The sequence below is a fragment of the Myotis lucifugus genome, unplaced genomic scaffold, assembly GCF_000147115.1.
Source record: "Myotis lucifugus unplaced genomic scaffold, Myoluc2.0 scaffold_1, whole genome shotgun sequence".
Taxonomy (NCBI): Eukaryota; Metazoa; Chordata; class Mammalia; order Chiroptera; family Vespertilionidae; genus Myotis; species Myotis lucifugus.
Genome location: NW_005871049.1, coordinates 25580078 through 25598640, shown reverse-complemented (window position 1 = coordinate 25598640; position 18563 = coordinate 25580078). Strand labels below are relative to the sequence as shown.

The window sequence follows — 18563 nt, the reverse complement described above, 5'->3', positions numbered from 1 at the left end:
CTTAATATACCATAAATAAATTTTCTGTCCCAAAAGCTTTTATTGGTAACTAGAAAATAAAAACCTCACAGTTACTGACTCCCCAGTAATTTAGTACTTATTCATGACAGCTGAATGTCAAATTCTTTCTGAAGATAACATATGCCTTATAATGAAAATGTGGTTCAATGGAGATGCCTGGACACTAGTAACAGAATCTTTATTAATGTTTTTTAATAAATTGCCTTATTTTATCTATTGTAGACTTGCTATTTATTCAAAGTGATGGATTTCATATTAGATATGCTATGTAGAAATACATGTGGGGAATTGAATATCATATAAGCAACAGCAATAAGACAGTTCACTACATAGCAGCATGCTATAGTACTGACCAGCTATTTTCCTTGGCTACTCATGTGTAAACTGGCTTTTCAACTAAATAAGGTTTCTGCTTGTCGTTGTCTTCGTCTGAAAGTGTAATGTGTTCAGCAGTGCAAAACGTTTTTTATACTACATTTATCTGAGGATAACATTTCAGCTATATGTCTTACTGACTGATTTTCCTTTGGATTTGAGAAATTAACAACTTTAGAGGACAAACGAAAAAGGGTAACATTTAAAAAATGTAGGTAAAATTTAATGTAACTGAAAAAAATGTATGGTTAACGTTAGGGCAGTTGAAATTTCTTTGAATGTACATATGGAGAATGAAGTGAGATATTTAAAACACACTATTTTTAGGATGGAAAGCTATGTAATGTATGTGAAGTACATTGCCTGCCATATGCCAAATTCAAAACCACTTTTAAGTGAAACTCACTCTTTTGGCACTAGTTGAAGAAACTGTCCTTTGTGGCTACACATGTTTCCAAACTAGTGTCTAACATTAGTTGATTAGGCTATAGTGTCTGGCTTACACAAGGGCTACAACCTAGGCACTGGCCAGAAATATATGGTTTAATTTCTCTAAAGTGATAAAATGGAATAATAAGATACTTTGGTGAGGGGGCGGGATTTGAATCAAGAAATCATGTTTGAAAAGAAAAAGCACAGAGAACAAGAATTGTAGAAATGCATAGGCAAAGGCGCCATGGCGTAGAGTCAGGGCCATGATAATTTGTGATAACGTACAGAAGGACTCAAGAAGACATGAAAGGCAGGAAGAGAATATACAACCCACAGGAGAGGTGAAAGGGTCAGCTGTTGTCTGACTACGTAATGTCAGGTTCTGCATTCTGAATGTGGACACATCACTGACTGCTCCACGTAGCCAGTGTAACGTTCACATCAATTCTAAAATAACCTATACTTAACCATATAGAGTCTACTCCTGGTCACCACACAAGTCTGATCGAAGCCAACACAACATAAGGATTGTTGCCATGTCAACCAATTAAAACCAGCACGCCAAACAAGTAAAAACTATATCCATCTTTTGCTCCAATGCCAAACTAAGTGAGCATACTATCTGCAGTGGCTATTGCATGATGCGTAAAAAATTACCTCCAACTTAGTGGCTTAACACAACAAAATACATCTATGGTCTTGTGGGGTGGGGTGGCTGGGCGGGTTCTGATTTGGGGTATCTCTTGGAGCTCTGGGCATCTGAAGGCTTGGTGTGGCTGGAAGATCCACTTCCAAGGGGCTTCATTTGTATGCTGGCAATTTGGTGCTGGCCTTTGGCAGGAAGTTTCAGTTCTTGACTCATGGGATTCCCCCCCAAACCTGCTTAAACATCCACACGTACTGGCAATTGTCTTCTCCCACAATGAGTGATCCAAGAGAGCAAGGCAGAAGCCATAAGGCCCTCTATGACCTGGCTTCAGAAGTCATATACCTCCACCTTCACCCTACCTTCTATGTGATAGATACCTGAGCTATTTCAATGCAGGAAGATACTACAAGGGTGTGGATAACAGGAGAGCAGGATCTTTAGGACCGTCTTGGACACCACACCATATTGGCATTAACAGACTGCTTAGGAAGCAAACATAGTGTTAAGAAAATGTTTCCAGCTAACATACTCCTAGCCAGACTGCCAACACCTAAGCTTCTCTTAATACAAAAATCCTAAGCCCACCACTGTTAGAAAGTAATTTGATAGTTTTCACACAAATGATCGCCTATGGTTTTAACATGACAAACAATAAACAGGGCATTATTATTACTTTTAAATATGTTTTTATTAATTTCGGAGAGGGAGAGAGACATCAATGATGAGAGAGAATCATTGATTGGCTGCCTTCTGCACACCCCACACTTGGGATGGAGCATGCAACATAGGCATGTGCCCTGACTGGTAATTGAACCGTGACCTCCTGGTTCATAGGCGGATGTTGAGCCATGCCAGCTGGTGTAAACAAGACATTATTGCTATTAACGGGCTAAATAGGGGAAAACTTTGCCTTCTAACTCATTCAGATGCCTTATCATTTTAAGTAGATAGCAAGCAAAGGTACTTTCTCTTTTGTTTTAACTTCCTCATCTAGAAAATATACCACAGGGTTAATTTAAGAATTAAAAAATAAAATGATTATAACATATTTTAGGTAGTATTTGGCACAAAATCCTATATAATAAAAGGCTAACATGCAAATTGTCCCCTAGGGAGTTTGACCAACCAAAAGTTCGACCACTTGCTATGACACGCGTTTACCACCAGAGGGCAACGTGGAATGAAGGCAGGCCCCGGCCAGCAGCCAGTAGCTGGGGGAAGTAAGGCCGTGATTGGCCCTGATCACTGGCCAGCCCTAGGGACCCTACCCATGCACGACTTTCGTGAACCGGGCCTCTAGTAAACTTATAAATAAATCTTAGCTATGCAATTTTATAAAAGCCTACCATTCTTAACAATTTTTATTATTCCTCTCGTATTTTGAACTTCCAATATGTATTTAAATATATATTTAATATATTTACATTACATGGAATGTTAACATGAATATTATGATATTTAAATATAGTATAAAATAAAAGATATCTAATATTTGAAGAAATTGACTAGAGCAGCGGTTCTCAACCTGTGGGTCGCGACCCCTTTGGCGGTTGAACGACCCTTTCACAGAGGTCGCCTAAGACCATCCTGCATATCAGATATTTACATTACGATTCATAACAGTAGCAACATTACAGTTATGAAGTAGCAATGAAAATAATTTTATGGTTGGGTCACAACATGAGGAACTGTATTTAAAGGGCCAGAAGGTTGAGAACCACTGGACTAGAGCATTATCATTAAGATAAAGATTGTTAGAAAAATACTTTGTGAGGTAAATTGCAAATTGTAATTACAAACTTTAAATGCATTAAATATCCTGATACTTAAGGCATTCTGGGTAAATATATGGCTTATAATTCAGTTAAGTCTGTTTATCTTTTTAAAAATATATTTTTATTGATTTCAGAGAGGATGTGAGAGAGAGAGAAAGATAGAAACATCAATGATGAAAGAGAATTGATTGGCTGCCTCCTGCTCACCCACTATTGGGGATCGAACCCACAACCTGGGCATGTGCCCTTGACTGGAAATGAATCTGGGACCCTTTCAGTCCACAGGCCAACACTCTATCCACTGAGCCAAACCAGCTAGGGCTAGTCTGTTTATCTTTAAAGAAATTGCAAAACAGACTAATAACCGGGGGAAAAAGCACCTCACATCTAAACAGGAAAATCGCTGTGTAGGCCATAAACACAGTACCTGAAATTTCTAGTAGTCACAAGAATAAAAGGGAAATACTGGGCTTTTACACTGGCCGAGGAATGTATTTCTTGTGGAAAATGATATAATGTGTCTAAAACAATTTCACTCGAAGTTAACAGGGGTTAACTTCTTCTTAGAACATATTTCTAAAGAAAATGCTTGAATTAAAACAAATTAGAGCATTCAACTAGTTAACATTTTTAAATTGCTTAAAATAGTGCCTGGCGCAAAAACAAATCTGTGTATGTACACACATATGTTTATGTACACACATGTTTTTGAAAACAAAAACATTTTTGCTAAACAAACAGAAACATATCTTCAAGTTCAGAACTTTATATCATGACTCACATATGAAGTAATTTGCAGCAATAATATGGGCTATATCCCTTCTTTTAATGAAGAAAAATAATAAAATGTTTGAGTACACAGTGTTGAGGCACAGACAGATACTAAACATGTCCCTTCAGTTATTCTTTGTCAAATGCTAGAAGCCTCCACAGGCCAATGGCAAGTTCTGCAGCCAAATAGAATCTGCCTTTTATAGGTGTCAAGTGTTCACAATGTGCTGATTAAAGTGAATTCTGTGTTGATTTTGATTTGCTGTTAGACACAAGAAGCAGCAGCCTTGGCCCCCTGTTACAAAATGTAAAAACTGACATTCTCAATGTGTTAAATCCCCATCCCGTATCGGGAAGGTGGCGTGTAATTGGATTAAAGGGATGACTGACGTGTTCTCCCCCAAAGTCCTTTATATTTAGCTCCTGTACAGTTTCCGGACAGAGAGCCCAGATGTCTGGGTTATGAAGTAAGAATTTTCATGTCAAACTAATAATAACTTTTATAAAAAGAATTTCAGCTTTATCATTAAAGAACTTGCAATCTTAAGTTAGAAAGTACCCTGATGGTCCCAGGAGGATAAGTTAACCGGATCCTACATGTCTGATTTGTTCACGGACCCATCCTGTTGAGGAGGATTATTTTGCACTGGCCAACTCTACGTCAGCCTGAGGTCTCTCTTACTGTATTTTTCCTGGGATAGATTTACTTCTTTCTTATTTAATTATGAAAATAGCAGTTACTAAAAGAAAAAAAAAGTCCCCCTTTTTTGCTTACAATGGCACAGAAGGAATGGCAGGTTCTGCTTAAAATGACATCATAAGCTCTGGATGTTTTGCTGTCAACTCTTCATGATATTGTCACTTATTAACTTATGTTTCCCTAAAATTCTTGAGTGATTTGTTTCTATTATTAGCATTTACCGGCTTGTTTTTAAAATATCATTCAGCTGAAGTAAGTGCAAGTCATGGTATTTTGAAAAGCATACATTAGGAATCAGTTCAAGGGTTATTTCAAGAAGAAGGAAAATACAATTAAACTGGAAAAATGTCTCAAGTCATCCACAGACCTTATTTTTTTCTGTAATAACTAACATGCTTCTTACTTTGCTCCATTAAAACTCCTGGTCATAATACTACCCGCCTTTAAATCTCTAATATTTCAGGAACCTAAAGCCTTCTCTGTGCAGACATTGTCATTACTACTTTTGAATGCCTGTAAATGAGGTTGTAAAACACAGTTCTTTCTCATCATGTTAGAAAGGAGAATTAAAGCAGGAAGAAGTGGCACGAAATGTCTAAGACCAGGTAAAGAAGGAAATAAGGTGTCCCACCACGACACATTAAAATTAGGAATTTGGCGTTCTGCCCAAATTCTTTTAACACACAAATTCTTCATTTGAAACATTATCGCTACTACTGGGAGATGAAGCACTACTTTAAATTATTGCAATCAAGAAACAAATGCAGATCATCCTGAAAGGAATAAACTGCTCTGGTCTCTAGTTTTATCTGTCCTCTCCCCGTCTTTCCTGTCCTACCCGACACGATACAGATTCTGTGTTAATGAGAGAGAACAATGCCAGCTGCTCTTCTTCCCTCCATTGTCAACACTGAAAAAAAGGGCAGAACAAAAAACAGGCATCGATGATACTCTAGAGCAGCTGCAGTTACTGGCACAGAGGAAAAGTGGATGGGGTCAAAGATGCTCAGCAGAGAAGTGACAGGAAGAGCAAAGAAACTAGGCCAAGTGGCAGAGGGTAGCCAACTGTAGCCAGGGTAAGAGGTACGTTGGCATGGAAATGTGTGAGTATTTTCAGCTGAAGCCTTCTAATATCACGGACTCTACATGCATGTAAACCTTAATTACTGTTCACTCTTGAATATAAAATATCTCAACCCAAAATAGTTTGCTATTAAATATAAATATAAAACATCTAATTTGTAACTCTTGACTAGTCCCATATCTAGCATAGGGTTCTATCACTTTTACTCATTTTTTATTTTTTTTTTAGGTAGAGAGAAGAAGGGGGAGGGAGAGAGAGAAACATTGAACTGCTGCCTTCTGAATGTCCCCTGCAACCCTGCAACCCGGGCATGTGCCCTGCCTGGGAATTGAACCGGCAACCTTTTGGTGCACAGGACAATGCTCAACCAACTAACCCACACCAGCAGGGGCTACATCATTTTTATTCATTGTTCAATATATTGAATAAACATTAAAGTTAATAACTGATGACCCAGAATAATAATATTGCTAATTAGAACAAACACTTATTCAGCCTTCATTATGTGCTAGACACTGTCCCGAGCATTTTACAGCATTAGATATATTAAAATTACATTTCTACAAATGTCTCTAATTGAGTTAATTTTTATTTTAGTTTAATCTAAAAGAGCAAAATAAAGCAAGTATGTGTTAAAATATAAGTGGCTAATTAATTAATCTGGAGTAAAATAATGTTCTAAAAATAAATTGATGAGCGGAGCTTCCACTTGTTTCAATATCACACAGAACGTTTTCAGATTAGGATTTGTAGCCAGAATTGTCTGTCTGGCCAACATTGTACCAATTGTATAGACTACATGAGGTAAAGGTTGCTCAGAGGGCCGCAAAGGCATGAGGTTGACAGTAGATTATTTTGCATCTATCATTATATTATTATATATTTATATTTATTATTATAGATAGAGGATACAGTTTTCTTCATAGCGGTTCAAATAAACTGATTAACCAAGTAACACCATCTTTTAGGAGGTGCTATTATGTCAAATAGCTTTTCAAAAGCTGGGTAAGGGAAGATAATACAACCTCACATTGAATGGTCACACTAATTGTGTTCTAGCAACATGGGGCAATGATTTTTCACAATACGTATTCCATTTTGAGATTAAATGGTAAACATACAAGACTATTTGATGGTTATTTGAATTTGGTTAATTCTCCCTAGGCAATTTAAAAATAACTGACAAAACAAAACAAAAACCACTCCTCAAATGTCTTCTATATGTTAACAATGAAATCTAGAACAAAATGCTTATTGTGATATCTGTAGAATAAACACTATATAATGAATATGTAGACACTTTATCTTTGTAGAAATATGGCATCTAAATCATTCCTAATTTGACTTTTTTTCTATTTATGCATGTCAAGGCCTCCCTTAATCTAGTTCTACCCAACAATTCATTCTTATCATGAATTGCAAGATCTCAGCAAATATTTTGATTATATATTACACAAAGTCAGTGAATTCCACCATGGACTTGATGAGTCTTCCCTGGGTTTGTAATACTTTTACTAAGTCTCTAAGTATGGAAGTATGAATATATCCACCAAATATCATCTTGAAAATCATCACCTCAATAAAGACTATGCAACTCAGTTGGAATTTGATGTTTCTGTGTCTGCAATCTTATCACGCGTGGCTTGTATGTCTATTACAATTATTTTCTTCTACCATGTATTATGGTTGTCCTTTCTGAACTAAACTACATCCTATCTGGAAGGACAGAATTGTCTGATTCAGTGCTATTCATGAGCTAGCAACATGGTTTGTGTTTGTTCTTTCCTCAATAAATATTTAATCAGTGAAAGAACAAACTATTGTTCCCTGTAGATATTTTGCTCTCCTTACAATGAAAACTCTTATTCACTTTATAAATTTTGTGAAGTCCTTTTTCTAATAGACAAGAAACAAATAGATAAATTTAGAGTAATACTGATATGGTATTCAGGCACTTAGGAAGGTAGCTAGCTTCACACAATTTAACTATGTAAATCAAATTACAGACAATGTAAAAAGTATTTAAATTAAATTAGTTTGGTTGCCATGGAGATATGAAAGTAATTAAAAAGTAATTATAAATTATAGCAAAATATTATGTACATGACAGGTTCTTCCTAAATAATTTCTGATTATATGGCAATTCGGTGTTTCTCTGCTACCTGTGATTGCTGGTTTGCACAGCAAAGACAAAATCAACTCTAATAGATAATACCAAAGTGTTTTTCCAAAGGTGGTGAACTAACATTGCTACTAGCAATGTATAATGATTCCTTTTTTCCAAAGTATCTTCAAGTCTCAGTGTTATACAGCTTTTTAATTGTTGGTATTCCTGTGGATGTGAAATGGCATTTCTCTGTGATTAAAGGTATGTTCCCTTAATAACTGATAAGTCAACCTCACTTTGAATGCTAATGAAGATTAACATCTTTTGATAATATGTATTGGCACTTAATTTTTCCTTATCTCTGAAAGGTATTTTTAAAACTATGGGCTAGTTTTCTTTTGGATTATTTCACTTATGTCTCTCTATCATCTATCTGTCATATATCTAGCTAGCTAGCTATGATACTAACTTCTTTTCTGTTTTTTTTTTGTGTGTGTTGACAATATTGTGAAGGTAAATATTTACAATAAAAACTTCATAAATTTAATGCAATCACACTGTTTTCCCTTTGAAACATACCCCTAAAATTACATTCTGATGTTAACATTAGTATAATCATTATTTGAGAAAAAATAAAATCAATCAATAAATTAAAAGTATTTTTAACATTTTTATTTAACATTCACTGAATATTATTCAATATTGGGGTTATGTTAAAACATTTTAAATCAGTGTGAACAATTAATATGTCTTTAGAAAAGCCAAAACAATTATTTAATATTTATCCCATATATTTACATATTAATAAGCTTATTATTAAATAAAATGCAGTTGGAATAATTGGATACATGCCAAGATTAACTATGATTGATAATTATTTATTATTTTTATAAGGTCTTTACTTAAATATCATAATTAAATTAGAAAATACCTTTTCTCTTTAGTCTACAGTATAATCTCAGTCTTCTGAACTAAACTGTATCAAAGCCCAGCCATTGTGGCTTAGTGGTTAAGTGTTGACCTATGAACCAGGAGGTCACAGTCCTATTCCTAGTCAGGGCACATGCCTAGGTTGAGGACTGGATATCCAGTGTGGGGCATGCAGGAGGCAGCAAATCAATGATTCTCTCTCATCATTGATGTTTCTATCGCTCTTTCCCTCTCCCTTTATCTCTAAAATCAATAAAAATATATTTTAAAAATAAACTGTATCAAAAAGCACATTCGGACTTTCTATTAGGACATGTTTGAGGTAAGAACAGAAATATATTATTCAATAAAAATTTATTTATTATTAAAATTTCACTTTTGCCTAAAGGTTTTCAAAACTTTTATAATGATACCAGAATTTAGTATACAGATATGTATTAGAAAAACAGTGGCTATGTTTAGGTGAAATGTATTAAAATTGGCAAATGATTTTACTGCATGAAATAGAAATGTTCCTTTTAATGAATTACATATTTAATAACATTCCATATGTAATGTTATATTTCATATGTAACACAAATATGGAAATATGCATAAAGTGGGAAACTAAAGCAAATTAGGAGAAGGAACAATAATCAAACTGTCTGGTTCACTCTTTCTGGCATATTCATCTCACAATCAGCTATATCAGAATTCAGAAATCTGGGCAAACAAAGCACAATAGGACACACAGATGTATAATCTTGGCTCTTTACGCATAGCTGATAAAAATGTGTGGCCTACTATTCTCAGAGGGAATGGGGTGTGGGGGGTGCGGGAAGAGATTGGACAAAGATCTTATATGCATGTATGCATTACCTATGGACACAAACAACAGGGTGGTGAGGGCCTGGGGTGTGGTGGGAACCAGGTGGAGGGAAGCTATGGGCAAAAAAAAGGGGACATCTATAATAATCTCAACAATAAAGACTAATTTAAAAAAAGTCCAGCTTCTACTAAAAAATAAAATTGTGTGGCATAAATTCAACTTAACGAAACTTTAAGAAGGCACGTCATTTCAGCCCTTTACTCCAGAGCAGGCATTTGAAAGGCATTTGTTTTATCTCTTCACACATTTACACTATTTTCTGACTGAATTCCTATATCAGATGATTATAAGGAAATCATGGAGTACTGATAATTTTAACTTCTTTTTCAATCTAAGTACATAGTTATTTTCCAAACTACTCATCGAGTTTAAGGCCTCTGGAATCATGGAATCTTAAAGGGCTTTCTAGCATTTTCTCCTGAGCACCACCAACAAAATGTTAACATGCAGATTTTCTAAAAGTTTCATAGCGATTTATACATAGCACCTTCAGTCTCTCAGCTTATTTAGTACTCATGCCTGAAGTAATATAAAAAAATATCATCATCGCTTGTCTACTTTTATCATAAAGTAAATTAGCCAAATTGGCATTGTGTGATGAGAGGAGGATAGTAACATTCCCCTAAAGGTAAATAATGCCTTGCAGAAAAAATGTAGGCGATAAGTCAAAATAAAAACTCTGAGTCTTGTTTTGCTTTGTTGGCAATAGAGAGACCCAATTTATTATGATAATAGTAAACCGGTAAATTCCCTAACATTCAGATCACATGGCAACTTGTTAGATAACAAGGCTTCACTATTGTGCAAAAGTGGCAATGTCTTAGGAACAGATCTATTTAATGATATTGAAAGGGTGTTATTTAAATATATAGCCTTCAGATATAGAAATCATGAGGCAGATAATTTCAGTGTGTTCTGGGTCAAGAGATGAAAAGATTTATGGAATAAGTTACTTCGCAGCATGTGACAATGTCATTGGCCAAATTGAGAGCATGGATATTAGAATTTATAGTAAATAATGAAAGCTCATCCTATATAATAAAAGGCCAGCCACCATAAGCGTAACAACTAGAACAACCAGAGACCAGAACCACCACAGCCCCTCGCTGGGCTGACCCCACCCCCAAGCAAGTGGTTAGGGGTGATCAGGTAGGCAGGCAAGTGGTTAGGGACAATCTGGTAGGCAGATGGCCCCTCGCTGGGCTGGCCCCACCCCCTAGCAAAGAAAGAGGGAGTCCCAGGCCACTGGTGGCTACTCTGTGGCAGGTGTGCACCAGCCAGCGATCTCTCCGCAGAGGGAGACCCAGGCCAGCCAAGCCATTGCACCCCATGCCTGTCTCTGCAGAGGGAGGCCACTGGTGGCAGGGGAGGGGGGTGGCAGCGCTGCACAGATGGCAAGCAGTGGCAGGGGCGGGGGTGGGGCCAGCTGCCTGCAGACAGGGGAAGGAAAGCCCCGATAGGCCCTGATCTCAGGCCAGGCCTGGGGACCCTACCCAAGGGGTCTGGATTGTGAGAGGGTGCAGCCCGGGCTGAGGGATCTCCCCCCCCCCAACCCCTAGTGCACGAATTTTCGTGCACCAGGCCTCTAGTAAAATAATAAATGCTTATCAAGCATGGTTAATCTTGACATGACTCTGATTATCCTAAGTACATTTTATTTTATGTTAAACTTATGAATGTGTAAATGTTTGTGACAAGTATTATTTTTGTTTTAATTTTTGCTTTTCAAAAGAATAGTTCACTCAGATTTAAAATGCTTTTAGTGTAATCTTCTATTGAATAATATTCAGTAAACTAACCATATTTTTCATTTATTAATTTATTTCATTTTTCCTCAAATATTTGTTTGTATTTGGTTCTTTTTTATTCTAGCACTTAGCTCATAAACATCATTTTACCCTGGCTATGATGTCCACACCTCATCTTTAATTATAGATTTTCTTTGTTATTAATTATTCTCTCTCACATTGGGTGAGTGTAAAAATTATTAATCAATGACTGCTGTATTTGACTTCATCTATGCCTTTTTATAGGTGATGTTATTTATTGATTTATATGATCTTTTTAGCCTCTGTAAATATTAAGATCCTACTTACATAATATTAAATCTATATAACTGCTCCTTTGAAATAAGTATTTTCTCCATTTTTTAAAAAAATAGCAAAGACTAGAGAAGTTAATTACTTTGTCTCTATTACCAAAATATATTATTCTATTTACAAAATTGGTGATAACATATATTCAAACTGCCTTTAATGTAAAAGAGCCATGTTTGAATCTGTTTTAAGATCCTTGCCTCTACTTCTAAAACAGGCAAATACTTCTTAAGCATTTATATGTCATTTAAAATATTAAGGTATGAATGGCTACATTTTAGCATATTTCTAAATCCCTGTATTGTGAATTGTACTCATTGCATTTTTATAACGGTTATTAATTTATATGAGAATATAATTTGTTCATTCAGTAATCTTTAAATATATATATTTTTTATTGATTTCAGAGAGTAAGGGAGAGGGAGAGAGCTATAGAAACATCAATGATGAGAGAGAATCACTGATCAGAAGCCTCCTGCACGCTTCATACTGGGCATTGAGCCCACAACCCAGCATGTGCCCTTGATCAGAATCAAACTGTGACCTCCTGGTTAATAGGTTGATGCTTAACCATTGAGCCACACTGACCAGGCCATTCAGTAATCTTTTGTAGAGCTTAACAAATTGAAATACTCTTTTAAATAATCTTATAATTAATTTTATTTCATAATAGTTGAATGATATTAATGTATTTAAGTTAATCCTTAAGTAAGGATTGTTGTAATAGCCCAATATTTCCAAATATAATGCTGCCAGTGACAATGATCAAAAGAAAAGTTGTGTATATTAGTATAATATATTCAGACATTAAATTCCAATGTTAGCAAGAAGCTAGATTAATCATATTCCTTAGTAGAAATCTAGCAAGATGTGATATAATCTGTGCTCAGTGCTTAATGCAGCCAGTAGCTTAAAAGCTTTCAATAGCAGCCTATATACATACCACTTTTTCATTTACCTTAATCCTGAAGATGAATTATTATCATCTGGGAATTGACTCCCTTTGGGAATGTAAATTTATTAAATGCTTATGCTACATGCAAGATGTTTTCAAATAAATAATGTTTACTCTTTTAAAACACCTTACATTTTTCTTATCACCTTCCCCTACTACCTGGTACAAGTACCACACAATTCCCTATGGCCCATTTTTACTTTTTTTACATTTAAATCCTCCCTGTATATCACTACATTAAATCTTAGTTATCACACCCTATTTCTAATGTAACTGTAGGAGTATAGTATTTTGAAGCACTTTTTTGTAGTTCAATTTATCACATGAGAAAACTTCCAGTGAAGTCTGTTGACAAAGCTGGGTACTGTAACTCAAGGTTTTCCAATTCAAAGATTAGGAAAGAAGCAAAACATAAACTCCTTAGCCATATGATGCCTTGCATGAATCGTCCACTCAGTAGTATCATATTGCTGAAAAATGTAGTAAGAAAAAATGTGATTGATATTACCATGCTGCTCTATTAAGTAGAAAGTAGCTGCATGATTACTCCCAAGCTGTAGCTAAGCAATGTAAGTCTGTGTTGTGTCATTTAGCCCAAAAGTTGTAAATCTTTCTCCATTTTTATTGCTATCTACATTGAATTCAATACCTCTCTCTTTGAATCTTTGAAAAGAAAACAGAAGAGGAGCATGTTACACAGATCATTAAAAATATTATAGGCCCTGGCTGGTGTGGCTCAGTTGGTTGAAAGTTACCCATGCACTGCACCGAAAGGTCAAAGGTTCATTTCCCTGTCAGGGGCACATGCCCAGTTTTGGGCTAGATCCCCAGTAGCGGGCATGCAGGAGGCACAATTGATGTTTCTGTTTCACATGGATGTTTCTCTCTCTCTCTCTCTCTCTCTCTTCTTCTCCCTCTAAAATCAGTAAAAACATATATTTTAAAAAATATATAATAGGAATACAAATTCATCAATGTTAAGAGAAAATATAGTTTTGCTTTGACTCTATGACAAAAGTGGTCTCTGACAAAAATAATTTCCCTTTATATTAAATATCTTAATAGCTACATTTAAAAAATATATACTATATTCTAATCAGCTGAGTCAATATTTGAAATGTGAAGAGAAATAATATTTTATACTTGTTATATAATGACAGATTCCCATTTATCTTCATATTTATGTCTATCTCTATTACCTATCTCTACACTTATCTCTCTCTCTCTATATATATATATATATATACACACACATATGTAATTCATATTAAAAAAATCTTTGATTTCTAACAAATTACTTGATTCTCCAGGCTTTTTAAAAAATCTTTTTGTCAATATTTCTAGCAAGAAATAAGTAATTATTTTCAGAAAATAAGCATGAATAGAGGAAGAGCTACTTTATGTCTTGCACTATGGTGAGTCCTTTATAATATCTGCACTGACATCCATTAGTGAGTTTTATCCCACATTACAGATAAGGAAATTTGAGCTCAGAGAGGTTATGTAATAGCCCCAAACCACAGGACTATTACATGGTAGAACAATAATTCTAACTTAGATCCTACTCCAAAGTTCATGCTATTTTTTTTAATATATGTTATTGATTTTTTACAGAGAGGAAGGGAGAGGGATAGAGATTTAGAAACATCGATGAGAGAGAAACATCGACCAGCTGTCTCCTGCACACTCCCCACTGGGGATGTGCCCGCAACCAAGGCACATGCCCTTGACCGGAATCGAACCCAGGACTCTTGAGTCCTCAGGCTGACACTCTATCTACTGAACCAAACCGGCTAGGGCTAAAGTTCATGCTATTCTAATAAACCATTCTGCTCTTTTAGAAATACTATCCCACCACTATTAAAATGGAAAAAGAACTCTGAGATTATTTTTCATGAACATGGACAAGTCAATAAAATTTTAACATGTACAAATAAGAAGAGTAAAGTCATCATTGATGAGTCTGTGACTGTTTTCTTTGGCTTTTTAAATAATGTCTGTCAAAATACATGTGTGCCCTGTATAATTAATATTGATCTTTGTCCACAAAATTACTAGAGGAGAACCCAGAGAAATCCTTAAAATGTGAGTTATAATAGGCCACCATTTTCTCTAATAATATCTCTACCTGATTTGGGTTTTGTTTTTGCTGTATAGAACTCTGACAGCTTACTAAGTACTAGTAAACTATTCAAGAGAGACTGTCTTCTATTACATAGACATTCTAACATTTTCAGTTAATTTTCCTGTGTAGCTACTACTATTCTACTCACTCGGAGTACTTATTATTATCCTTGTTCTAATTATGTGCATCAATTTCTAAAAATGGGCACTTTCATATCAACAGCCAAATATATATATTCTTATTAACCAGTGTACTGGTAGCAAATTTGTGGATAAAAAGTTAAAAACTAAAGGCCTTTTTAAAAATGAGAAGTAAATTTGCTATTTGAAAGAAACTGTATCTGCATGCCTATAAAAAGTTAGAATATGAAAAAAATTGTAATGTTTGAGACTTCTGAGTGACAAATAAAATCTGTTAATTTCATTGTCAAGACCTATGTCATGAAGATTTTTCCATGTGTTTTTTAATAGGAGTTTTATAGATTTGGGCATTATTTTATTTTTTGTGTATATTGTAGGATAGTTATTATGAAAATAATAAAAGATAAAAGTCACGGCTTGGTTGTAGAGAAATTGGTACCTTTGCACTCTGTTGGTAGGAATGTAAAATGGTGCAAGCCACTATAGACAATATTATGAAGTATCCTCAAAAAATTAAAACTAAAACTGTCATGTGCTCCAGCAATCCTACTTTTGGGTATATATCCAAAAATATTGAATTAAGGATCAAAGAGATACCTAAATTCACATGTTCCTTGCAGTAACATTCACAATAGCTAAAAGATATCACAACTCAGATATCTATTGAAAATAAAATGGATAAAGTAAATGTTGAAAATGTGCCTACATACAATGGAATGTGCTTCTGCTTTAGAAAGTAGGAAATCCTACCATTTGTGACAACATGAAGGGGCCTGGCAGGCATCACGCTAATTGAAACAAGCCTGTCACAGAAGGACAAATACTGTATAATTGAACTTATATGAGGTATTTAAAAGAGTCAAAATCGCAGAAACATAAAATAGAATGGTGGTTGTCAGGGACTGGGGAGAAGAAAGAAATGGAGAGTTGTTCAATGAATCTAGAGTTATAGTTATACATGAAGAATACGTTTTTGAGATCTGCTGTAAAACTTAATGCATATAGTTAACAATATGGTTAAAAGTTATTAAAAGGAAAAAAAACAAGAACAAGAAGTTACAGTTGACTCTTGAATAACACAGGTTGAACTGTGGGGTCAACTTATAGGTGGTTTTTTTCAATACATACTATAAATGTATTTGTTGCTTCTTTATGACTTCCTTAATAACATTTCCTTTTCTCTAGCTCACTTAATTGTAAGAATATAGTATATTACATATACATAAATTGTGTAAGTTGACTATTCATGTTAGTAATTAAGTTTGGGAGAATTCAAAAGTTATATGCAGACTTTCAAATATGCAGAGGTGAGCATCCCTTTGTTGTTCAAGAGTCCACTATATTTCCAAACCCAATTTCTAAACAGCTATACTGTGATGTGTGTGGACCAGGAGAAGAAAGTGTCTGTGGGTTTGCCTATATAGAGCTCACTTGATAAATGCTACTTTGAGTCCTGAGCAATTCAATTGTAACCAAAAATCCACCTGTAGCATTCCAAACCCATCCATATTCCTCTCACCAAGCAATAATTTTAAATAAAGCATATTTCATGATCCCACCAGAAGACATGTAGAATGATGACAAAGGATTTTTAGCATTAAACATAGAACAGGCCTGGCTGACATGGCTCAGTGGTTGAGCATCGACCTATGAACCGGGAGGTCACAGTTAGATTCCCAGTCAGGGCACACGCCCGAGTTACAGGCTTCATCCTGGTGTGGGGTGTGCATGAGGCAGCCAATCAATGATTCTCTCTCATTGATGTTTCTATCTCTCTCTCACTCTCTCTTCTTCTCTGAAATCAATAAAAAATATATACATACTAGAGGCCCGATGCACGAAATTCATGCAAGAGTAGGCCTTCCTTCCCCATGCTGCCAGCACCGGCTTCCCTCTGGCACCTGGGACCTGGGCTTCCTTTGCAACCCCAGCTTCATCTAGAAGGTCATCTGGAAGGACATTCAGAAGGATGTTTGGTCTAATTAGCATATTATGCTTTTATTATTATAGATAGAACAGCGCTTAGAGTGGTGATGGTGTCAGGGCAGTGGGTGTCTCATGGTGGCAGTGACCTCAGTGCCTGCATTGCTGAACAGTTATTGCACCACTGACTGCAATGCAACTGAGAGGAGAATAAAGATATTAATTTATTAAACTTATAGGATGGGCCTTGCTATATATTGAGACCTTGAATTCCCCAAGTCATTTGGGAGAGGGATTTTTGCAAGGGACTTAAATTCCTTTATGAGCAAATGGGAAGACAGGACCTGAAACATTTTATGTACACTTGCAAAAGAAACAGAATCATTTCAGTGTTGTGTTAAAAATTGCACAAGCTTGTTTTTAATTCTTAAATTTATTTTTAATATTTCAAGATTACTATCTTTCCTATATATAAAAATTTTAATGCATTATTCATTTCACAGAGTCATTTGATTTTTTTAAAAATATTTTTACTGGTTTCAGAGAGGAAGGGAGAGGGAGAGGGAGATAGAAACATCAATAATGAGAGAAAAATCATCGATTGTCTGCCTCCTACAAGCCCCACACTGGGGAATCGAGCCCGGAACCCCCCCTGACTGGGAATTGAACCATGACCTCTTGGTACATACTTTGATGATCAACCACTGAGCCACACCGGTCAGGCCTGGTTCTTTTGTTTTTTGAAAAAAGCTTGATAGTAAAGTTGAGTACAGTGTGTGTGTGTGTGTGTGTGTGTGTGTGTGTGCTTGTGCGCACACACTCAGTACATACGGGTCTTTCTAGCAGAATCTTCTACAAAAAGAGAAGAGATGTCCTCATCCACTCCTGCTTCATTCTTTGCAATACAAGTGTATGCTCCGGTATCTTCATAGCGCACATTGCTTATGTGAACCTCACTGCCATTTGCTGAAAACAGAAGGCAAATGCAACTTGTAAACTACAATTTCAGTTTTGGTACAGTGCTTCCTGATTACACAGTCAAACAATTCTCTTAGCTTGCCCTAATTAAACTGTTTTCCTTCTTACTCCATGCTTTGGAGGCACGCCAAATTATTCCAAAAGCATTCAAGTGTTTCATAAACTGTGCTGTCATTCTATTACAGAGAGGCCAATATTTGATATCAAATGCACACACTTTATATTTTATATTCATTTCCTGTTTCCTACATTGCACAAGAAGTATTTCACATTGATAACTATAATTTCATTTATATATTTATTTTTAATATTCAGAACCTACTTTGCCTTAAGCTTTCACAAAAGTTTTAAATAATACCAGTATGGTTAATTTATAGAAGGCTTTAAATATGGAAGGCTATAAAATATAGAAGGCTACCTATAAAAAACATTTCATAAAGAAATTAACTTAACTATATCATGCATATATAATATGACTGCCACTTGTCCAGTTTCTTATTAAGTCCATATTATGTATCTGGAAGTATTACGTAAGAAGAACAGAAAAATAATAATACATGGTTTGTCTGCAAGATCTTCAGTCTTTTGGCATAAATATACCTAAACCTAACAATATCATAATATGGAAATTGAT

At 35.4% G+C, this 18563-nt stretch overlaps 1 protein-coding gene across 3 annotated transcripts in view; it reads right to left on the bottom strand.

Moving 5' to 3' along the window:
- Positions 1-18563, bottom strand: part of FSTL5 (follistatin like 5) — a 579511-nt gene that overhangs the window by 82743 nt on the left and 478205 nt on the right. For all 3 annotated transcript variants that reach the window (XM_006081840.3, XM_023753401.1, XM_006081839.3), the window contains exon 10: positions 17783-17917. In XM_006081840.3, coding sequence (XP_006081902.1) covers positions 17783-17917 — 135 coding nt within the window. The remainder of the gene's footprint in view (positions 1-17782; positions 17918-18563) is intronic.